The sequence below is a fragment of the Bactrocera latifrons genome, unplaced genomic scaffold (genome assembly GCF_001853355.1).
Source record: "Bactrocera latifrons isolate USDA-ARS-PBARC rearing strain unplaced genomic scaffold, ASM185335v1 scaffold_103, whole genome shotgun sequence".
Lineage (NCBI taxonomy): Eukaryota > Metazoa > Arthropoda > Insecta > Diptera > Tephritidae > Bactrocera > Bactrocera latifrons.
Window position 1 is genome coordinate 747268 of NW_017534442.1, and position 25133 is coordinate 772400.

The 25133-nt window shown below is 38.3% G+C and overlaps 1 protein-coding gene across 6 annotated transcripts in view; it reads right to left on the reverse strand.

Moving 5' to 3' along the window:
* Positions 1 to 200: 200 nt before the first annotated feature.
* The window catches only part of LOC108968744 (45 kDa calcium-binding protein), a 52689-nt gene continuing 27756 nt past the window's right edge, over positions 201 to 25133 (reverse strand). Inside the window, exons 2-5 of one of the 6 annotated variants that reach the window (XM_018932960.1) lie at positions 18013 to 19206; positions 13364 to 14514; positions 806 to 1490; positions 201 to 712 (exon numbers count right to left, since the gene is read on the reverse strand). In XM_018932960.1, coding sequence (XP_018788505.1) covers positions 638 to 712; positions 806 to 1490; positions 13364 to 14007 — 1404 coding nt within the window. In that variant the 5' untranslated portion in view covers positions 14008 to 14514; positions 18013 to 19206 and the 3' untranslated portion in view covers positions 201 to 637. Of the gene's footprint in view, positions 713 to 805; positions 1491 to 13363; positions 14958 to 17998; positions 19207 to 25133 lie in introns of those variants that run through there. The other 5 variants (XM_018932969.1, XM_018932977.1, XM_018932987.1 and 2 more) reach the window with 5 other exon arrangements.

Below are 25133 nucleotides of genomic sequence, written 5' to 3' on the forward strand. Positions count from 1 at the left end.
TAAGCATCTGTTTACTAAAGATTCTACCCACAATTTGAAGCTGAGCGCGTTAAAACGCTCTTTAAGTAACCGAAACATGATTTTTGGTATTATTTATTTATTATTGCTTAACAAAAGTATTTATAATAATATTATACCAATAAATTATAACCAAATTTCAAACAGCACTTTTTTTTGCTAAAGTGTAATAAAAAAATTTTATGTTTTATTTCTACGAATTGACTTCTTGACAATTTAATTTCAATCTGTATTATTTGTTTTTTATTTGTGCCATTTATCGATAAGTCGGTTAAGTTCAATAAGCAGTTTGACGATCGAGAAAATTTTGATCAACATTTGTTAATTGTAAATAGAGGTAAAACAAATATTTTCATTTTGAAAAATGTGAGAAAAAAGATGTATTTCTTTGACAAAGTGTGGCTAAGATAAATTTATTAAAATGTAGTCTAATTAACTGACCAAGTATTTGAAATAACTGAAAACTAAATTTCCGAGCAGTCAAATAATTGTGCAGATTTCAATTAAATCTAATTTTTCCACATTCATTATATACACTGCAGTCTGTTTGCACGGACTTGTTGCAATTGTCAGTTCCCCAGGCACCCTCCATTTCATCAATTCACTTTGGCTGGCGCACTTAGAATTCCGTGTGGAAACTGTTTGCCGTGTCAATCATTTTGGAGGTGAGGAAAATCTCCGCATTCTCAGTTAACTGGAAGAGAAAAAGATTTTCAGAAGCAAAATAAATATTTTTAAAATACATCGTAAGTAGCAATTTGGCTTTATTCTGCATCTCTCCGCTTACCTCGTTCAACGTCAGACGTCCATCCTTGTTCTCATCACATAAACTGAATAGTGTTGCCGCCTCTTGCAGCGCATAACGTGGCGTCTTCGGATTTACATAATTCAATAACTCCTCCCTGTCCGCCCTGCCATCGTTGTTCTTATCAATAATTCGCTTGAATTCCGCCCTTCTCTCCACAACCGTCTGTGAGATGAGCGACTTTCTGCGTAAATCCTCATCATCATCCACATTTACTTCGGAGAACTCATCAATCGTCAACTGATCATCGCCATCCTGATCAAATTGTCGCAGTAAATCATCAACTAATTCCAGTAAATTTGATATACTCGATTCGGGATGTCGAAATGAAAGATACTCATCGATCGTGAGACTAAAGAGATCGGTGCGTGCTGCTTCCGACCAACGTGCCTTGTCGCGCATCATATCTTCGCGCGCTTTTCTATTCAATGCTGTATGCTTTATCTCATTGTGCTCATCAATGTCTGCATCAGTCATGCCGTGCTCTTTGAGAAAGAAAGTGTGATATTCTTCCCATGTGATTAAGCCATCGGCGGGAGATTTGTCCACACGCTGAAATTCATGTGGATTATTCTGTATCGCCTCCTCAATATGATCCAAGATCTTCTGATTTATGTAAACACCAAGTTCCTGAATTGTCAACTCAGAGTTACCATCTCGATCGGCGCTAAAAGAGAAAATGCAGTGAGAGCATAGTCGATTAGAGTAAAAAGTACTGTAAGTTAATTGGTTAAGCATAGTTTTATGGGTTCTGTTCTTGTCAAGTACAAATGAGGGCAGTGAAATAATGAACTGCTTTAATTTATGAGACATAATGGCGGAGGTCAAAAATATTTACTCCTTACAAATATTAAATAAGAATGTACCTATGTATATTGGGTAGTCGAAAAAGTCTCTCAATAGTAGATGTTGTTGCAGTCTTATATCTCCAGTACTACCAATCACATTATGTCATACCATCTGTTGTTGGAAAGGTGAGATTTCAAGCTTTATTTAACCAAAAAAATTAAATTCCGGGGAGTAAAAAAAAGTTACAGTTGTTCAAAAATGAGTGAAAATAATGATGAAATTCGCTATGTTTTGAATTTTTTTATATAAAAAAGGTAAGAATGCCACGCCAGCTACTAATGAAATATGTGAAATTTACGGAGACGATGCTGTATTAGTTCGTATAGTACAACAATGGTTCACTCTCTTCTGTTCTGGAAATTTCGATGTTAAAGATGCACCTCGATTTGCTCGACCTTTCGTTGAAAAGCCTATGAAATTGTGAAAAAGATTGACCAGGACCGTCACATAAGGAGCCATGACATCGATAGGGAACTTAGCATTCATCAGCAAACAGTTTTGAACCATAGAAAAAGGCTGGCTACAAATAAAGCTCGATGTTTGGGTACCAAATGAATTGTCTGTGAAAAATTTAGTGTCCAAATTAATCTGCGATTCTTTGCTGAAACGAAGTGTAAACGAACCATTTCAGAAGACGAAAAGGTAATCAAATACGACAATAATATGCGAAAAAATCATCTTTCATGCGTGGTGAAGCTCAACATATGGTCACAAAGCCAGGACTGACGCCTCGAAAGGTTGTGCTGAGTGTTTGGTAGGATTGGAAAGGAATCATACACTATGATTAATTATAAATTTACTGTCACCAACTGATGAGATTGAAGCAAGCTATCGAAAAAAAACACCAGAACTGATCAACAGAAAGGGCCACCCTTCTTTGATGACTCGGCGAAAACTGGGAGAGCTTTGTTAGGAAATTTTGATGCATCCACCATATAGCCCTGACCTTGCACTATCGGACTACCAGATAAATATCCCTTAATGGTGTGAACTTGACTTCATGAGAGGACTGTGAAAATTACTTATTATAAAAAAATAAGTTTGAGTTTGGTTAGAAATACGAAAAGACTTTTTCACGTACCCAATGTATTTGTATATCGCTGTTTTATACGAATCAAAAATATTAGGTTGTCAAAAAAGTCTTGCGGTATTTCCGCTCGTTGGCGCTGAGAGCGCATAGTTCTAGTTTTACCGTCGCATCGGGTCATGCTATACCTTTTTGGAAAGTTCATTTCACACGCTAACATGTGTGATGATTGATTGTCGTTTCTTTTAAGTCGTTCGTGAGTTATAGCGTCGCAAACATGGAGCAAAATAAAGAGAAAATACGGCATATTCTACAGTACTACTACGATAAAGGCAAAAATGCATCTTTAGCCGCTAATTTTGCAGTTTATGGAACCGATACAGTTTACCGCAAGAAATACCGCAAAACTTTTTTGACAACCAATATAAACGATACAATGTACATATCTGTATGTATTACATTACCAAGAGTTACCATAATTTGTATTGAAAAGTTAAAGAATATATATACCGCCATACTAAAGGCTTCTTCTTTCGTTATCGTTCATCGAAAATGGATCTCCCTTATAGAAGGCATCATCCTTTACCCATTTACTTGACATTTTTTTCGCTCACATATAGATATACTCTGCCATATAGAATTAGAATTTATACGTTTTTAAAGTATTGTGACATACAGCGATGGAGTAGAAATTACGACAGTTTTATCCAATTACTTGTTTTTGAATCTATTCAACAGGAAAATTCTTTAGTTTGTGACGTCAATTAGCTTTGCTTAAAATATTATGAAAGCTTGACAGTTCGTTTATGACATAGCATGTCAAAATACTTTATTGTAATGAAATGAAAATGCAGGCTAGTAATGAGGTATGTTGTACAAATAAGTTTTGGCGATATGGCAACGCTATTCTGTCATTATTTGAAAAAAATTAGTTGTCACACTTTCTTGACTAACTATCCGAAAAGAGATAATGTTTCACTTTCATTTCAGACACAAATTTAATGTAGTGTAAAGTGAAGTGAATTAAATGCTCAAATATCACGATTATATAAAATTACATACATATTAACTATAATAGTGAATTTAAGCATTTTCGAGTTTTGCAGATTTTTTTTATCAATTAACGTAAAGTACCGCTTAAAACTTTTTAATTTAGCCGCTAAAAATAGTTAGAGCTCTGCTTTGCTGGCTACCGTCGGGAAACTTTACTCAACCGAAACAATTTCGAAACTATTCTAACCGATACATACAAACATAAACACATAAAAACATAAAGACATATATAGGAGTATATAAGTATATACTAGTGGACAAACATTTCTGTAAGTGAAAATATTTTAAGATTATCAGAACTTTTCGGTAAACACGTTATCTCCTTCACACGAAATTCGTAATAACCCAGTAGATTTTCCTAGCATCCACTGATTAATTAAGCAGAACTATTTCGAATAAATGAATAATTACGTATTATGTCATTGTCCAAAAATGTATTATCGTCAAAGTCAACTGAATGTACTGGCTAAACGTTTTACCCAACAGCTCCGATTTCTCCGAATTTAATACTGTTGAAGACTAAGCTCCCTAAGAAATTTGAAAATGTTCAAAGAACAACTCCAACAGTAGGAATTCATGTCATTCTTTTCACCGATATTGTCGGCAGGTGCATTGCTGAGAAGGTTGCTCTAAGGCTTATAGAAGCTGCGTACATGAGGAGGTTAAAACAAAGTTACGCCGTAATTGTCTCCTCCTGCATCCCTGTAAACTTGAACCACTGCGTCACAAAGGTCACTTGCTTACAGACTTGAGACAAAGAGAACTTGCTGAAAAAGATGCGTAGCGCTCTTTTTGATGGATGGGCCGAAGCTAGGGGGAGGTTGGAGGGGCCGTTTTCTGAAATAAGGTTACCGCCAAGCTTAGCTTCAGGATACTGGACTAATGCAGTGTTTCTCATTTAAAAGTGGCTGCTATTAATGCAGAAGTAGACTTAGTGCTTCGAAGTCTAGATGCTTTCAGAGGAATGTGCATTCACTTAGGCAGCAGAGCGGCAATAATTCAAATTAATCAAAAAGCGTCTATTCTCACTAAATATAACATCAATCTTCTTTATTGAAAGATTGGTTTGGGTGCGTGTTCAAAGCGGAATCGGTCGAAACTGCAAAACAAGTGGGGGTTATTTTATCGCTCCCATCGGAGGAGGAACAAGTTCTCTATCCTCCTCGATCCTATGGCCTTCGCGTGTGCTGGTCGACGTCCAGCTTCTGCGCAACTGCGTGGTTTTTCTGACTTAGAGTAGAGCGTAGGAGACCAATTGAAGTACTTGAGCTTTAAAGTATTTCGTCGATTTACGTCTGTCATTTTGATAAATTGTATAGGAGATATAGTGACAACAACGGGACGGTGTTATAAGCTGTCCAAGTTAGATCCCTATTAGGATAGAACATTTAACCTAGCTTAACCTAACATAGGAGATGCATTTTGCGTGGATAAATTTTACTCTATTCAAGAATGAATAATATTGAAAGAAAATAACATCCATCACTGCTCTGATTGTGAATCGAATGCGGCACTATTTTATTACAAGTTTTTTGCGAGGCATCTTTTAAGTTTCCTACTGGGTATTTATTGATATGTAAGTATGTATGCCTGTTCAAAAAGCAAAATCTTTTATTTGCTTTTTCATCTTGTAATTTTTGTTACTCTGTTTTGGCATTCCGAAGTTCGATGCTTTAAGCGCCTGCGGGAGAGGCCTGCCGCTAAAATCTGACGCTTAAAAAGTTTTGCATTTGCGTTTTAAATGCCGCATTGCAGAGCAGATCTTAGCAAAGATATCTAAGTAAAAGTTATAGCACAGCATATCACAACATACAAACGTTCAACATACATTTACATATCTGCATATTTACGAGTATATGCTTATTTGTACTTGTTTTATAGACCACTTAATTTAGATAACTGTTGCCAAATTTTCTCGATACACAAGCAATAAATTAGCACATCTTGCTGATATTGTCTCAGATGCGCACTTTACATTTGAAACTTATGAACAACAGTAAATTTTACAAAATTTATTTTTAAAGTAATTAGTGTGTAATCGGTTCCAAAACTTATTCAAATTTAACAGAATAATATTTATTAGTGAAATTTTAATTTTTTATTCAACACAGTTGTATTTCTAATGAGAATTAGCTTTGAAAAAATGGTGTAAATGCTTGAAATTGGCTCTAACAAATAAAAATTTCAACTTTGAATTGCTGTTAAAGCTTAAATTTTTTGTTAGAATACCTATCTTAAAAGAGGATTTGTTTGAGCTCGACCTAATAATTTATTGTGTTACCATTATAATTAATAAGTGCGAATATTCGATTTGGCATTGAGTTGGTGCAATGAGAAGCCATTTCTGGGGTTAATAAAGTCCATCTTTCTAAAATTGTGACTTTCAGAAATCTTTTTAAGTTCACGATTATCGTCGTAAACCTTTCTTTCCAGCCATCCCAAGATTTTCTCAATAAGACTTACATCAGGAGAACATGATGGCGGTTCCAAAAGATCGATATTTTTATGTTGAATCCAAGTTTTCGTTGACCTGCTCGTATGGATTCTTGCCTTGTCTAAGGGAAAAGTCTTAAAAAGGGAAATTTTTTGCGAACAACTCTGTATACGGTATTCAGAACTATTCATTCGGCAAGAAGAGAATGCCAACGGAACTGTCCCAGATTGTGAAAATGCGCCCCGTACCAAAAGTGAGCATCCGTCGAAATTGCGCTTTGAAAAATATCGCGTCTCGTTTGGTAAATCTTTTCAGTATCCCAAAAAGCCGTTTGGAATATCAAGGTTGAACCTTTTCTCATCGGAAAAAATCACCTAGGATCAATAGTAAAGTTTTTTGTAAGAGCCTTGTCTACTTTCAAGCAACCGCATTACTTAAAACTTTATTTTTCTGAATCTTACCTGATGAAAGTCTTTATTCATCTGAGAGACTTTACGGTGTAGTTTCAAAAGATGCGCAAAAAGCAAGACCCTTCATCGTGAAGATTTCCGACGTTTTACTATACCACACGCAATGCTGTTTCTTATCAAAAAAAAAAAAAGATGATATCTTGATAGATTGCTAACTTGTAGCTTAATGTGCAACTTTCATTTTGATGGTGTGATGACTCAGTTCTCCTTTTTAAGCAGCGAAATGTTTCTATTGTTGAATATCCGCATCTGACACTTTAACTATTATACAAGAACTTGATTTTGATTGATCACTTTGTATAGCTGCTATAGTGACTCAAATTGAATAATTTCCTCGTAATATGTCGTCTCTAAGGCCTTTGGAGTGTTGTTTCCGGATAGGGATCGCATTGCCTCGCTAGCCCCAAGTAGTCTAGTGGACTTCATTAATGGGCTGGGTCTAAGCGAGTCAGTGTGAGTAAGGAGAGGGCACAATAGACCAAAGGTCGCAGTGCATTTCTCATCACTATTCATTCATTCATTCAATATGTTGTTAAATATAAAAGCTTCCCGTACATGCACATTATTCCGTTCTTTCAAAAACTGTTGGACCAGTTCGCCTATATACAGAAAGACAGACGCACATGGCTAAATCGACTCAGCTCGTTATGCTGATTATTTATATATATGAATTTTTACAGGGTCTACAGGATGTATGGGTTGAATCGGGTCAATACTTCACTTACTCCTCGAATATCTAATATACAGATTTTCGAACATCCGGGTGACTTTATATCGAATATATCGGCCAATATGTGAATTACCTCATTGAAAATGTGATAGAGCGTATTTTTGTGACTAAAATGAACACCTGAACTAGACCCCCTACAATTTAAAAACCTTACGTCCTGAAGATATTTCTCTCCTTTAATGCTTGCAAGTTGCAAGAGTATAACAATTTCAGTTATATCCGAACTTACCCATACATAATCGACCTAATGAGCCTACTAGTCGCAACATCATCACCCATCTTGAGACTCAGCATTCATTAGTGGATAATAATAGGTTGTCAAGAATTTTCAATTGTTCATAAAAATTTTTTTGATGACTCATGCCCAGCTCTTGACCGATGCTACGGCAGCTACTATGCCGGTCTCTTTCGACCAATTCAGCGATTTTATCGCAATTTTCGACGACAGGCCTTCCGGAGCCTGGCGCATCTTCGACCACCTCTACACCAGAACGAAAACGTTGAAACCTTCGTTGTGCGGTGGAAATGGAAACTGTATCGGGTCCATAAACTGCACAAATTTTATTGGCGGCTTGAGATGCATATTTGCCTTTATCGTAGTAGTACTGTAAAATATGCCGTATTTTCTCTTTGTTTTGCTCCATGTTTGCGACGCTATAACTCACGAACGACTTAAAAGAAACGACAATACACGTGTTAGCGTGTGAAATGAGCTTTCCAAAAAAGTATAGCATGATCCGATGCGACGAATAAAACTAGAACTGCGCGCTCTCAGCGCCAACTAGCGAAAATACCGCAAGACTTTTTTGACAAACTAATATTCCACCAGCACGCAGTGGAAAAAATATAGCAGCCATTGTACACGATATATTTTTTACTGAACCTCCTATCGTGTTTGCATTAATTTCCGGCGAACGGAAGTGAACTCACACAACCGCAAAAGTATTTGAAGTGCGAGAATAGAAATGCTGCTCCACATGTCCGGAAAAGCTTGCTCATTTCATTTCGTTGGTATGAAATCATTCTAACAATACGGATTTCGTTGATTGCTCACTTAAAGGTTGTTTGCACTACTTAGATTTAATCGAAATATATATAGGGTTATATATGTTTATAAACGTTCGGGATGATAAGACGATTTACGGGTGATTGTTTGTTGGTCCATTTAGTCGTCACTCCTATAGGTGGAAGCGATAGCACACGTGGCACAAATGTTCCGTAGCAGCCAAGGTGGTTTGGTATTGCAGGTAGGCGGATAAGCATAGCCACGCTTATATAATGCCGTTAAGGAAAATATTATAAAGGACTATAACTAAGTCACAAATTTAGGAACTTTTAAGAATTGTGCTTGGTTAAATGTTCATATCTCACAAATCCTTAAAGTCGTACAATTAATTTTTCACCGAGGAAATACTTTCTAAAACTTCTGAGTCAGTGTTAAATTGAGAGAAATCTAATGATTATCATGGCCACTTCCCTTATAACGGTTGAGTTGAAAGCTACAAAAATTGCGAAATTAACTAAATAAATACCTCAGGAGCATTCGATGTTACATCCAGCATAATATACAAGTAGAATATCCTCATTAAAACACTTAATATAAAATCTTTCGAATTTCTGTTTGACTTTATATGGTGTCCCTGGTCAATATTTGATTTATCGTAATGGAAATTAGAGAGCAGCTTTGGTTGGTAATTGTATGCCTTGGCGCCTTGATGACATATCTTAGAAAAATTAAATGGATTGCACCTGACGTTAAATATGTGATATTTTAATGAGGATTTATGTGAACATAAACCTGAGTATGATGAAATCGTTTTAAGCTCCATATTTATAATATAATGATTTCCGATTCTCTGTTTCTGATATATACCGCCTATAATAAATTAAGGTTATCTATGTAGTTTGTAATTATATGTATCTTATACATATGTACGCAGATTGTATCACGTACATCTCTTTTTCTCTTTACTGGCGTAGACAACGCTTACGCGGTTATGGCTGAATCAACAACAACGCGCCTGTCGTTACTTCTTTTCGCAATTGGCACTAATTTGAGATACCAAGTGCAGCCAGGTCCTTCTCCACCTGATCTCTCCAACGGAGTGGAGGCTTTCCTCTTCCTCTGCAATCCCCACTCGAGAGAGAGGACTTTACTTCTCAATTCTTCTATTAAATGGAGTCGTATGTAGAAGTTCACGCAGGTGAAGAAAATTCTCTCCTTCTCAGCTGGGTTTGGGTCCCGCAACGCAAAAAACGCCCCATAGATCTCATTTGAGCTAATTATGTCGGATATATATAACTCAGACATCAAGCAAAATGGAGTATTGACACTAAGTGAGTCAATAATCTATAAAAAAAATCAGGCCTCTAGGCTAGAATACCCTCTTGAAATAGATTATTGGAATCTGTTATTCAGTCATTAACTGCAAGCTTTTGACTATTCACTTGTAAGAGCATAATTGCATTTTGGCGCTGATTAAAATATGCTCGTGCGCTTTTAAGGTCATTCGGTGATGCATAAAAATTCAGTGCGGCACAAGCGCTGGAGGTGACCGGCGCATTGCGCACCAAAATATCTTTATTATTAACATTTTTAATATTTCCTTTCTATGGCCGTGTTGCAGCTAACATACTTGCGGCTTTTGTGGAACAAATTAAATTTTAATTCCTTTTAGCATTTAGCGTTTACACGGCAGCTGCATGGAAATTCGAATCAGCGTGCGGGCCATGCTATTCACGCGGCGTCGTGTAGTGTAAATGGTGAGAGTGTAGAAAATGTAAAATGCAAAATGCAAAAACATAATAGGAATGCAAAAAATATGGCAGCGGCATGCAAATAATATCTTTATGTATGTATGTATGTGTATGTACGAATACATATGGACTTGATAAGTCTGAATGCGGGTACTCATACGCCGTGTACACCAAAATTGTGGATTAAAACATCACACTCACTCTTACAGCTCGCATACATTTTTGTGAAGCGTCCATATCGGTGTGTTTGTGTGTCAGAATGTGCTTGAATTTTCTTGCATAATCACATTTCGCCTGCGTATGTGTTTATGTGTGTGTGTGATGCAAAACGACATAATAATTATGCACTCACACCCGCAGTGCAAAGTCACTGCAGTCCATCGCCCCCGCTATTTGCGTAACTGACTAAATATTGCCAGTTGAATGGCAGTTTGTGTCTATGTGGCTTGGTGTGTGTGTGTCTCTCCGCGTGTGTGTAGAAAACAAAATCACTTTGGGAGTTCGTGCGGCGTGTTGTTGTGTGCAACCGCGGAATGTAATAGTAGAAAAAAAACCTGGCAACTAACGGGAATGCTAACACACACACACACACTCTCGCAGATGTGCGAGGGAATTTGCGTTCATCGATTTCAGCTCATCCTTAGCGATTTTTAAAGCTGAACAGAAATGCTTCTCAGTTCTTTTTGCCGCTAATTCCCCAGCGTAGTTTTGTTTTTGTTTTTTGTGTGCAGCTTGGTATTTGAGGAAGCGATTAAAAAGCGAAATACGATGACTGAGTGCTGAATCCACATATTGGGAGTTAAACCTTTTTATTATAAGAGAGATGAATAATAATATTCACTTCGAAATCCATTAATCTAAAGCAGTTGACTGCGGATAAAATGAAATATATATTAAAACGAAAAAATACATACATACATATATACTAAGGTTTATTATGCACGACATTCGACCTGGCCTTTTGTATATTTGCGAATAAAAGATATAAGGAAAGCTACGATGCGGTTACGAAATTCTAAGAACTGACAAAATCTCTTATAATTTGAGAAAGCAAATATAGTGAATTTTTAACCAAATAAATTCATATTCAAGTTGAAAAGTTCAAATTCAAGTTCAGTGTTGATGGAAGGGATTCGTGATTGGCTAAAAATCAAAACTCGAAAACCTTGATTATTTCATTTTTTTTTTTCAAATAAATTTTGAGGTTATGTGAAAAAAGTGTGTCTACAAGGGTAGATATTTTCATTACCTACAACTTTCTCATATAACTTTTTAAAATCCATTGGTTTTCGGAAAGGGCAAAAGGACAGCTAGCACGATGAGGAGTGCCGTGTCTCAGTGAAGAGAGTACCTAACTCGCAACTGATGAGATAGATACCGAGACTTAAGGAGGGCAGCCAGACGTATTTGTAGGAGAGAGGCTGAAATGCGTAAGTACGACAAGGTGGTCGACAGGGGTATGCAGCGACTAACAGAATGTTTTATCACCGGAGCATGCTCTAGTGACTGATGCATAAAGCATGCTAAAATTGTGGAGGGAACACTCTCCTGCCTGCTGAGGGGCAGTGAAAGCATAGCACCAGGAGATGGTGAACTCGATTCTTCAAACGTTGACGATGGAGCGGACGTTCCATTGCCCAATCATAAAGAAGTTAAAATAGCAATTAACCGTCTGAAGAACAACAAAGCGGCGAGAGCCGATAGATTGCCGGCCGAGCAATTTAAATTTGACAGCGAAGAACTGATAAGGATATATTCAACTGATAATATGGTTGGACAAAAGCATGCCCGACGATTGGAATTTAAGGGTGCTCTGTCCAAACCATAAAAAGGGAGATCCCAAAATCTGCGGCAAATACCGTTGGATTAGCTGCCTTTATGCAGCTATGTCTGAATTTGGTATCCTCGAAAAACTAATATGATTGTATAATAAATTCGTAAGGATCGGGAAGGACTTCTCTGAGCCGTTCCATACCAAACGAGGTATCAGACCTGGCGACTCTCTGGAGAAAATAGTTCGAGCTGCAGAGCTTAATCGAGAAAGTAGAATTTTTTGGCTGCTGGCGTATGCCGATGATATTGATATTATTGGACTCAACAACCGCGCCGTTAAGTATGTTTTATCCGGACTGGATAAGGTAGCGAAGCAAATTGATCTGGCAGTGAACGAGGACAAGACGAAATATCTCCTGTCATCAAACAAACGTTCGTCGCACTTGCGACTAGATACCTACGTCACTCAGTACAACTTCGAAGTTGTAGGTAATTTTGTCTATCTTGGAACCAGCATTAACACAATGTCAGCCAACGCAGAATATTTCTTATCAACAGGTGCTACTTTGGACTGAGTAGGCAATTGAGAAGTAAAGTCCGTTATCGACGAACAAAAATCAAACTCTATACGTCACTCAATATTCCCGTCCTGCTATATTTTGCAGAGGCTTGGACGATAACAACAACTGATGAGTTGAAGTTGCGAGTTTCCGAGAGAAAAGTTCTGCGAAAGATTTATGGTTCTTTGCGCGTTGGCCACGGCGAATATCGCATTCGATGAAATGATGAGCTTCACGATGTATAGGACGAAAGGCTGTTCCTATTAGTATCTAAAACATTTCGAAGTACTCTTTACATGTGGATCATTCTTACTTTCTACAACCTTATTATTAAAGTTGAAAGAATACTTTAATTTCTATATATCTAGGACGGTCAGACAAGATTATGAAAACACAAAAAGCACGCTTTACACAATGTTAATGCATGCAATATTGCTTTGAACCAGAGACGGTAACTCATCCAGCCATTTTAATGTGGTGTAAGTGCTTTTACCTATGCTCTAGCGAAATGGCAGCCTAATCCAAACTTAACCTAATGAAAGCATATATGTGAATTTCTAGGCCATAGCCTGTGCATTGAAACCACTTCAGTTGTGCTATTCCACATTGCTCATTAGCGCTTGCTTAAAACCACAAAAATTCTGCACAACAATTTATACGGATTTAGTGATTTCGCCCTCATACTAATGAAGGCATTTAGTAACCATTAATTATTTTTTCACCCACACTGCTCACCGTGTCATTGGGGGATAGGCAAGCAAATAAAAACAAAAGAGGAAAAGAAGAAATATTGCGCGCTGAATGCCTCGGCTTCGTGTTACAGTTTCGTGCACGTTTATCTACATAGATATGCTTAAGGATATGGATCCCCAAAAGGAGGTACTTACCGTTTGAATGCTTTCTCGAGAATTTGTTTCTCGTTGACGGAGCTCGCTGCTAAAATAACAGTTTCCGGTTCGCTAGGTTTACCGCCTTGCCGCGCGCCACTCACGCTCACAACACCGCCAGCCGCGTCGTTAGCCACAACGGCAGCAACACGCGCCGCTATACTCTTCTCACTGCCCGCGCGCTTCGCCAGCCCATCGCCTGTACCACTCAAGCGCTGCTGGGCATTTTGTTGTTGAAATGTTGTGGCCAACACAGCTTCCGGCGGTGTTTTCAGCACATTATTTCCATTCGCTACGCTCGACTGCTCGTGCAACGCCGCCGAAACTGCCACCTTCTCGGCCATACTCTTTTGTCCGCTTCGCTGTAGCGCTTCTTTTGTTAGCCTACTTTGTTGTTGTATTGCTGCTTCCGCTTCTATTGGATATTTGTTTGAGTATTCCAGCATTTGTTGTGGTTGTGCGCCGGCCTGTTGTGCCGCTCCGCTATCGGCGCTCCCCGCCCGCGATTTGAGCGTGTGCTGCAGTTTGTATGTGGTGCTGTGCAGTATCAGCCCAATGAAGAACATGTAGAAGAGTATGGCACAAATGGTGGACCAGCGCAGCCAGCGGAAAGTCTTGCTGAGTTTGCTGACAAGTGGTGACATTGTCAATGTGCTATTGTTTTTGCTACTCTGGTGTTGTTGTTGTTGAAAGCGGCTGACCGCACCGTTTGCTCGCCGCTCAGCGACTGATATGGAACGTAGTTGCGGTGTTGATATTGTTGTTGTTTTCGTTGTTGCTGCAGCTGTTGCAACAGTTTGTAGCACTTCACTTGTTTTATTTAGGAAATTTGTGATATTTTTAATTATTTTTCTTGTCTTTGTGCGTTTTGCGCATTCTTTATTGGAATCTCTTGCGAGCCTAGCCGCAGCAGGACCCTGCTGGAGCCTTGTTACTTGTTATTATATTTTTATTGTGCTCTTTTAGTGTCACTTCACCATTATTTTGGTTGTTGTTGTACATCAAGACTTTTGCAAAGTTGGTGACAAAGCTGTCACTGTCACTCACACTCTCACTATGGCGCTCTGACTGTTCTGCAGTCGTTTTTAATATCGGCGCACTTCTTTTATTTGTATGTATTTGTTGTTGTTGTGTGTCTTTGTGCGTAAACCCTGAAAAAGATCTTGCTTTGTGAAAAATGTGATTTATGGCGGAAAAAACAAATCACAAAAGCCACAGCAATCACTTTAACAAAAACTTCCGAAAATCACAAAAAGTTCTCTCTCGAGCCTGCCGCATGAGTTGTTAGTGTTGTTTGTGCCACAACTGTTCGTACGAGTATGTAGTATGGGTTTTTCAGTTATTTGACCGCCACTTGTTACGGCATTTGTGCTTTTTTGTCATTTTACTTTTTCACAATTTCTGTTGATGTTTTGTTGTTGAAATCCAATATGCTTTTATTCAGAATTTATTTATTCTTTTATTTTTCAATACGTATTTAGCAGTTAGGGTGGTATCAAAGGCCTCAGTGTATAATTTTATCCCCTATTTTCCTTTTAGAGTTAAAACAGTTTTTTTTTATTTTTTGCTGGTTTTTTAGTTTGAACCAGACAGCGGTTGACATACATACATACTAAAGCAAATGGTGATTTGAATATCATCATCCAAATCCAAATGCAGCTATTTTATTTATTTACTGAAATTTGAAGTTAGTTCTTTCGATATAGAGTATCTAAAGTCTATATTGCTACAGAGGTCTCTCACCGAAAGTGGCCTTCAGTCTGTATACACCATAGCCAAGCCCATCATGTTCTGTGGAATCTTTATGTGGTGGAAGCCTCTGGAAAATACCACACTTGCAAAGAAACTCGATAGCGTTCAACGGGCGGCGCACATCAAAATGTGTGGTGCACTAAGGTCCAGCCCAGTTAACGCCATTTTGAACATAGTGTCCGTAGACCGGCCGAAATATATATGGTTGTGAAAGTGGCTATTAGACTCAGAGAATTTGGGTTCCCAAACGCTTTGACTTCATACCGGAATAATTAGATCATGCAGTCGCTAAACCGAACTCTCGCGACTATTTCTCTGCCCATATACCGACGATGGAGCTGTAAGTAGGAAGAAGCCGTGGGAGGAGAGTGGCAGTGAGCTTCTTTACGGATGGGCTAAAGCTTGGGGAAAGGTTGGTGGATTGGTTTACTGTCTGGAGTTCTTTATCAACGCCAGACCGCAATCGGTGGGGATTTTTAACCAAGGTGTTAACCAAATTAAGCCTTATCCAACAACTAAGATGATTTGGTAAAAACGTGATTTTTTTCACTTCAAAGCCTCATAAATTGTAGCATTGGGAACCCTGGACGATATCTCGTTTCAGCCGGCTGAGGGCTGGGCATGCACAAAGATAATGTTCCAGCACCTCATTAACTTCCATGCATGCTATGCATTCAGCGGAAACCACTATTCCATTTTTTTGAAGCTGGTATCTTAAGGGTAGTTACCCTTCGATGACCTCAACAATATAACTATGTTCTCTTTTGCCTAGAAGTAGATCCTTTTTGTTCTGTTAACCTTCAAGACTACTGTGATATGCCCCAAGTAACAGTACTAAGACTACTGTTATTGACTGCCTGCAGAATCTAATGCAGTGAAACATATCACAATCATAGGTGATGCTGGTAGCCTTAATTGCCACCTGGTTGCCCACAAGCAGGTTTATTGACTTAGTTGTGTCTCTTGGCACCTTCTTTTATACCAAAAATTTCGACCTGAAAAACTGATTTGTAGTTATTTAGTGCGAAGCTATGGATTGTCAAAACAGTAATGGGACAAGACCAGTTGGGCTACTGAACAGTCAGCACATTTTATGTCACTGTTAGGCTGTCGCAAGTTCTCTTAAACACACGCAAGGAATGCTTCATTGTTTCATAGGTGCTCAAATGTTGATCATTTTGGGGAGCACTTTTTATTAACCAAAATAATAATAATTCGGGACTTATTTTATTTATGATAATTATTATTACTTTCTGAGTAGACTATTTTCAATCATTTTCGACTCGAAGGATAAAAAATTTAGTATTTTTGTTCACTCAAGGGTTAAAAGTAACTCGTACAAATAATCGAGATAGGTTAGGTTTGGTCCTTTGCGGTACCAGATAGAGTTCAGTTGCTAAGTTCAAGAGGAGTAGTCATCGTTTAGAATGCCTGCGACACGAATTTTAACAGACTCTGTGGCCTCACTATCGACCACCTCCACCAGTGTATTATACCGTGGGGACCCCACATGCTTGCAGCGCAGCCTAACCACTGCGGGACCGGTGCATAAGAAAGGCTTCATTGTTTCCCTGGTGCTCTGCTCTAGACATTTCCTGCGGACGTGTATTGCCACCAGACAGTGACCAGTTAGCATTCCCATCATACATATTCGTATAGTCTCTTCTCTTCGAGTTTAAAATATATAGGGGTATGTATATCAAACCATCAGAATGCTGAGGCGAATTTATTTCGGTATATCTGTCTGTTCGTCCGTATGACTATGCAAATGATATCTTGATTAAAAATTAGGAAATATAGCTGTAGAAACGGTTCATTGCAACTTTCGAAAAATGGTCGTATTGAAAATGATTTGAAAAAACATCATTATTCACTTAAACTATGCGCTTCATTAAGCTATAAAGCTTGACTTGAATAAAAGATAATCACTCTTATTTTATAACGAACTTAATGCCGCCTTTCTGCAGAAACTTTGACGTCGAACCTTAAGTTTACTTGCCTTTACAAGGGATACCTTAAACAAATTTTGGGATTGTTATTTAAAATTTGACTCAGATTACTTTATAACTGAAAAAATTAATGCTATTTTTTCCCTATCTATTCCAAACCCCGTTTTTTTCTTATGCTAAATTGTTAACTCTTGATCAGTCACCACAACAAATTTAAGTAAATGAAGTCGAGAACGAAGAATTTAAACTAATCGTTTTTGTTGGCACGGAGTAAATAAATCAAGAAAACTTTTATATGCAAGTGTTCGCTTTACTTGCTGGGGCCAGAAAACATAAAATGAAGTTCATAACTCGCCGATCGTCGCACAGTGACACATCATGAACCGTTCGCGAAGCGTCTCGTATTTATTATTGCGAAACTTTTTATACGCTGCGCTAATAGCTGCACTTAAAGCACTCTTGCTTTTACAATTGCCGCACACACACACACACACACACACTTCCATACATATTATATATACGTATATAAAAACACTTTGGTTTTTGTTATTGTTATTTTAGTTGCTTGTATCACTCTTAAGTGTGCGCCATTGAAACGTTTTAACAGCCTTTCTCGCATCCCATAAGCACTTCGCACAAACAATTGCTGGCCACACACACATTTGTGTGTGTGTGTTGGGTTGATCCTGCTCCTGCTGCTGCTCCTGCCGCGGTGCAGAGTGCCGAGCAACTGGCGCGCTTTATTATTTATTTATGTTGTTCTTAGCATTTAAATATACACTCATCAGCAACCCTTGGCAGCTGCTCCAGCAACAATTGACGCCGTAATTCACTTTCAATGCCTTAAAACACACAAAACTAAATGCGGTAAAAATGTTTTATAATTGTGTCTAGTGGTTTGTCGTGCTTGTTGCCATCGTTGTTGTTGTTATACACTAGCTTACTCACTATCCCACTACGATCGACTGACGACTGACGTCTGACGAATTCAAGTTGCGCCGCGACATTTGCACGCGCCCGCACGCCAACTCGCTCGAAGACTTACTGGCTGACTCCTGTGTGTGTGTGCGCTATGTATATGCATATGTATGAATTGGTGGCCTCAATGGCGCTCGAGATTGTTGCTGCCTGCGCCGCCGCTGCTATTGAGTCGTTTGTTGTGGTTGTTGCAGCTGGTTTAACTCATGCTCTTTCGCTGTTGTTGCTGGTGTTGCTGGCGCTGCCTTATCGCTTGTGTAACTCTTTGATTTTGTTTTGGCTTTTTGCTGGTCTCTTGGCTGGTTGTGGCTCACGAGTTGTGTGTGGTGAATGTACATTTGCTGTTGTTGTTTACAACAGACAACAGAAAGCAACACTTACTGCTGCCGCCTCGCCTTAGCATTTACATATACATATTTCATGTAATTCATGGTTTTTACGCGTGTCTTTCGTAGTAGTTGTTGTTGTATATCTTGTATTAACTTGGCGCTTGCTTACCGCCACTATTGTTGGGTTTACTAGCGCTTTGTCTTAGCTGTTTTTTTGTTTTTTTCGTCTTTTTTCCACTCGAAGTTCTGCCGCCGCTTGCTAAACCAGTTGTTTGTCACTGCTCTCCACTCTGGTTGCGCCATAAGAAAGTAAATCAACGAAATCCGCAGAGCAGACGCTTGAGTCCACCTCAACGTTCACTTTTAACTCGCGCTCTGCAAGTTGCCCCTGTCACACCACTCACCACTCACTTTCCGCCGCCCTCCGCAACGTACATGTTCATGCTTACCATTTATGCACTTGCAATTTGTTTGCTTCTTTTTCTGTGAATTTTTTCTTTCCTTTCGGCTTAGCTTGGTCTGGCTAAAAAATAGGTTTCAGTCTAAATTTATTTTGGTATTTCAGGTCTTTCAATTTTTATTTGCGCGGCTTAGACTTTTGTCTTTTGGCTCGCTATTTTCGTCAGTTTTCGTCAGTTTTCGTTTTTTTCTGCATTTTTCTTTTTTTCGTTGGATATCTATTTGTGTTATGCACGTTTTCTGTTGTTATTGTTGTTGCGTTCTTCGCTAGTTTATTACAGTTCACGCATGTTTTGTTGTTGCTTTGTTGAATTGTATAAATTACTTGTTTTACAACTGGTTTAAATTTTGGCTTCAGCGCTTACAATGTGACAAACTGAAAATATAAGAAAAAAAGTTATTTTGTTTGTGTTATTTGATGTTGTGACATATATCCGAAAGACAGTAAAGCCGATATAATATGTAATAAAAGACCTTAAAACGTATGTATATATATGTATCTCCAGAGTAAAACATTCTAATAGAATAATTGTGGTTTGTTTTTACTAGAAGGTTTTTAAAGAAGTGTAAAATTGAAAGAGTTTTCATTAGAACCCACACACATGGTATATTGGAGGCTCAAATCTCAGCTTTGAAAATACATGGGGTTGTGAATCTGATTAAGAATCGTTTAGGAAAAGCTATGTTTATGAGAAGGTAGTCAGCACATTTATCGAAACCCTCTTGACAGTTATCATGAGTAGTAACTAGATGGCAACATTCATTAAACTATTATGTAAAGGGTGATCCATTTCGAGGTTATCTACTTATTACAAAACTCAGATACTTCAAATTGTATGGGGTTTATTATCAATAGAATGAAGATTTTTCCTTATTTATATTTTGAAGATTATTTTTTTTCAAATGTTGGCCACGGCTAAGTATGAGGTGGTCCAACCGTTGAGTCTAATGGTCAATGACTCGTTTGAGCATTTCGACTGGAGCTGGCGAATGACACGCCTTGAGTCGAAGCGGGCTTATCCGCATAGACTTTAGACTTTACATATCCCTACACGAAACATAACATGATCTTGGTTTTCAATCGACCGTGAAATTATCTGCTCTCCGAGGTGTTATCTCAATAAATCCATTGAATGGAGCGATGTGTGTGAAGTGGTCTGTTGAAGCCAATGATGACATCAACTGATGAGTCGACGTTGAGACTTTTCGAGAGAAAAGTTCTGCGAAAGATTTATGGTCTTTGCACAAATAATGCCTTTAGGGTATGCCACCTTATAATCAAAAATTCATTCAAATACGCCGCTCGCAGCAACTTGGACTGACATATTGGTCAAAAAAGTCTTGTGGTATTTTCGCTAGTTGGCGCTGAGAGCGCGTTGTTCTAGTTTTATTCGTCGCATCGGGTCATGCTATACCTTTTTGGAAAGTTTATTTCACGCGCTAACACGTGTTAACAGAGTTTGGCTTTTGTTCGTCGAGAGAGGACTTTACTTTTCAATTGGCTACTCAGTCCGAAGTAGCACCTGCTGGCAAGAGTTATTATACGTTTCCAGGCTGACATTATTAGTGGTGTTTATGCTGGTTGCTAAATAAACAAAATTATCTACAACTTCAAAGTAATGACTGTCAACAGTGACGTAAGAGCCAAGTCGCGGGTGCGACGACTGTTTGTTCTCCAGTCTGGAGAAAGCAGAACTAAAGTTGCGGGTGTAGAGGCCGTTAATATCAATATCATTATTATATTATAGTATATTAATAAAATAGTATAGATATGTAACTTTAGATTGATTCATCGCTGTTACTAACACTTTGAATAATAATTCTGTAAATTTACATTTAAAAAAATCAATAATTTTTCTTATAAACTATGTGAGATGTACCTTACTGTGCAGCTGCAAGCAGCTCGTGCAATATTCTGGCATGAGAAGGTAGGCTTAGAGTTTAATCCTAACAGGGTTCTCACATGGACAGCTTAGAAAGTTCCTTTGCTGTGCTACCTAAAACTCCAACTACTTAAACTTAAGAGATCATAAGACAAAACGTTTTGAGCCTATCACAAACTTATTGAGACCGACAATGTCACTTGCGGCTATTTTTCCGGTTTTGACAAAGGTAAAAATGCCGAAATGTTTCATCCTTAGTCGAGATGTTTCCTCTCTTAGGAGGGTGCTTCCACTTCACCCTCCACCATATAACTTTGGAACTTACATCAGACAATGTCCAGTGAGAACCCTGCGATTGCGGCATGGTGAACTTTACAAAGAGAAAGTCATTCAGTGAGCTCGTGGTGAGATTCGATAGATGTGATTTCGGAGAACTTATCACATGGCTAATATCCAGACATTTTTGTGAGTTTCAAAAAATTCACTGGACTTTTTTGAATTTTTCGTGATTCGTAATTACCAGTTAAATCGATTTCCTTGTGAAGTTTCTCCGATTTCGAACTCTTTCAAACTATAGACATATATTTAGAGGGTCAAGTTGTGACATAACGCAATTTACGTAATTACAATTCTAACGCTGTTTTGTGACAGAAGCTTAATAAGGAAATGTCTATATGCAATACATATCCTTACTAAGCTTCTGTCCTAACCAACCCATCCCATAGCGTAATTATTGCTGTTACTTCAGCACTGAAACAGACATACATATGTACTTATAAAATATAAATATATATATCGTTGTTAGGTTTATCTATGATATTTCTAGGTTTCCAAGAATTCCTATATGGTAAGTGTTTTATAGATCCATCGGCTCCCACATACAAATTCACAGCATAATTGCTGTATAAAATTTAAACCAAGCTGTCACAATTTGGTATTGATAATGCATTAAACACCTCGTTCGATTTTGATATTTATCGCAATTCGCCGCCATTTTTCAGTAATATAGTTTTGAAACTCCAGGGGTTCATTTGTATATCTATTTACATACAAAACACCGACGACATATCAATAAAACACACAACATTGGGCCGCAGCTTTGACAGGATTTGTTCATGCTTGAAATTGTACCATGTCCAATAGTGCGACCAATATTCACAGTGCACTCTTGCCATTACTATGGCCCTATTTATTTCCATCCAAATCGCGTATGCAAATTAGATGGATAGTGGTCGAAGCGCGCTTGCTGTACAACACAACAAATATGTGACCTATCTGTCGGCTTTCGTCGTAATCCTTTTCCGCATTAAAACCGAGCCTTCGCTGTAACCAATCGCTGTGCCATATCTTCTGCGGTATTTGCTTTTTCCGCATGTCATTAAGTGTGTTTGTTGCTGGTTGCACACATTTGTTTGCTTGTGTGCGAACGTGAGTAATTGCTGTGGCGTGTGGGTATTTGATTCATGCTTGCAGTAAGGCCCACTTGTTGTGAATTTATAATATTAATCACCCACTCAAAAGACATAATACATACGAGAATTCAGTGGATACATTTGCAATACTTCCTGGGAAAAATGAATGTATAATTAGGAAGGAAGCGTTAAGTTTGAAGGGAAACGTATACTAAATACTGTCTTACATTAATAAATATACGGTCTTATAATAATAAAAAATTTTTTTCAAGGATTTGAAGGTGTCTTTTACATGGATGGTTTTCAATGAGGCAATGCATTTTTCGAAGTTGACAATTTTTACTTGATTTTTATTGATTTTGGTTTTTATTTTATAATAAACAAACTTATTCCGGAGGAAAAACGTTGCAAATTGTGCAAGATTATTACCAAAATATTATAATAGTTCGGTCCGCCCAACTGAGTCGGATATTCGAGGGACTATGTTTCAGCTTCGCGTCATTTTTACTCCATTGGATAATTTGAATGCTCAAATATGCCGTACAGTGCGCACCGAAAATGCTTTTACTATTTTGGAGCAGAGTATCGAAGAAGACCCGAATGAGTCCATCCGCCATCGCGCGGGTGAGTTTGCAGAAGGATCCCTGTTTGATTAAAAAATGATGACCACCGAAATGACTTTTAATAAAGCTAAATTCTTTGCCATAATAATAAGTTATATGCGTTTTATTTATTCTTGAAAACCACATCTCTAAAAAAAAACATCCTTTACTCCCATTAGCAATCTAATTGAGTTTTAATTGAAATAAGAAAAAAGAACCATTACACCAGACATCAGTACATGGAAGTCTTATAATATCTGTGGAGACCCAAAACATGAGTACTGAAAGCCAGGTAATCGTTGAGTAATCTTATTGGTTCAAAGTTGGCAAGGGATTTGACTGAACCAATCAACTTTCACCAACTTCCTTTTGTAAAAATAAACGCTGATGTTTACAATTGTTCTCTGAAGATTGTGCCATAGTTCGAATCCCCACTGTAGCTAAAGCAGGTGTTTGTAGCAAGCAAATTACTACCGCACACACGCACTCACCATGAACTGACCGACTGACAGACCGCTCAACCGCATTTGCACAATTCGCTTACCACAACTGCAAATTTCGAACAACAACAACAACCACTGTAGTCATGATGCATAGGTAGGACAGAGCAAAATTTACAGAAGCCGCAATAAAGTTAAACAAATAAACAATGGCAACAACAATAAAAACAATAGAGGAAGAGTCGAAAGAAAAAAACGAACAGCAAAAAAAAAAAAAAACAAGAACAAACAAAAAATACAGAAACAGCAACCAAGTAAATGCGCTAAAATGGCTGCTAGTAGTAATTACTAATGCATAAGTGAACGATGGTTGTAGTGCAATGAACAAAGCAAACAACAAGAACAAACAACATAATAGCATCAGCCAACACCAACAGCTGGCTGTGAGAACCGAGCGAGGTGAGGGGTAGCGGCACAAAAAAAGAGCAAATAACCAGTGGCGGCAAATGCAAATAAGAGGCAAATGATTTGAAGCGTTGAAAGAAGGAGAATGGTGCAGACAGCGGATGGGCAGCGAAGTTCAAAAGGTTGCCAGCAACTGCAGTTACAGCGGCAGCACCAAATGGCAGCAACAATTGTTTCTGTAATTGCGCATAAAGTGCAGTTAAGTGTGAATTTTGCATAACGGTACCGCTAGTTAACAACTGTAGCTGTGGATAAGGGATAGTGTACGGCGAGCGGGAGAGAGACTTGGAAATAAAAGTTAAGACAAGAGTTGAGAGAAGCTTTCGCATTGAAATGAGGACAACAAATGACGCATAAGAAACGTAACAAAGGCGCTAGTGCTGCTTAAATGCCATACATACATACATACATAAAAATTAACGTACAAACACTTCAATTGTACTAACGGGCGGTCCAAGTAGAGCTAATTTTTTCAATAGCCTTCACAGATCACTCGTGTGTCAGGAACTGAAGTCGGTCAATCTCTCTAAGCGACATCACATTTGGGATGAAGAGCAAGCTGAAGAGATTGAAAAGCTACCATGATAACTGACTATTTGATATCTGAAATTGAATCTCGTGGGAACGCTTTGAGCCGGTCGATTGGCCACCGAGAACGTGTGATATCACCCTGTTGGACCTTTTCCTGTGGCAAATGTAAAATCTAAAGTCTATGCGGACAATCCCGCTTTCATTCAGGCTACCGGATAAAACATCACGATTCTCATTCGCCAGTTACCAGTCGACATGCTCAAAGAAGCCATCGAAATTTTAAGCCAATGTATGGACAATCTGAGACGTAGCTGCGGCCAATATTTGAAAGAGATAATCATCAAAAAATAAATGCTAAAGATTGTTCTTTCGAATGATAATAAATATTCCCCATAAAATTTGTAGTATCTGTGTTTTTTCTTTCAAAGGGTAAAAACCATCGAAATGGATCACCCTTTAAGTGCAACGCCAAGCTTCTCCACTAACATGTGCTGTGTGCCTTGAAGTTATGCGACAAATGGAAGATTCTACACGTTCTAAACCAACACATGTTATATGACAGAAATACATTGAAGGTTTTGTAATTGCTTCCCGAGCCAACAGCCGGTCAAAATGTTATATAGATATGGTGTTCTGCTGCTTCAAGGTTCGTTGAAAGGGGAGGCGCTTTATCGTCAGGCCAAGGGCTGAAGGATAGGCATTCGCATAACAGGTAGGCGCCTTGTGTACATATTACTAAGTTCTCGTTTCCTTACAAGTAGAAGCTTTTTGCTCTGTCTCCTTTAGCCTTAAGTGAGCAGCTAAGGGATTTGTGTTTCCAGCTGCCCAAGCGGACCAGCTCATCTCATTTCTTTGTGTTCTTATATAACTGAAATTACAATAACCTAACGCAATTAGTATTGGTGAAACGGATAGCCTTAATTGCCACTTGGCAATTCACTAGAAGGTGTATGGACTTGCTGGTTAGAGC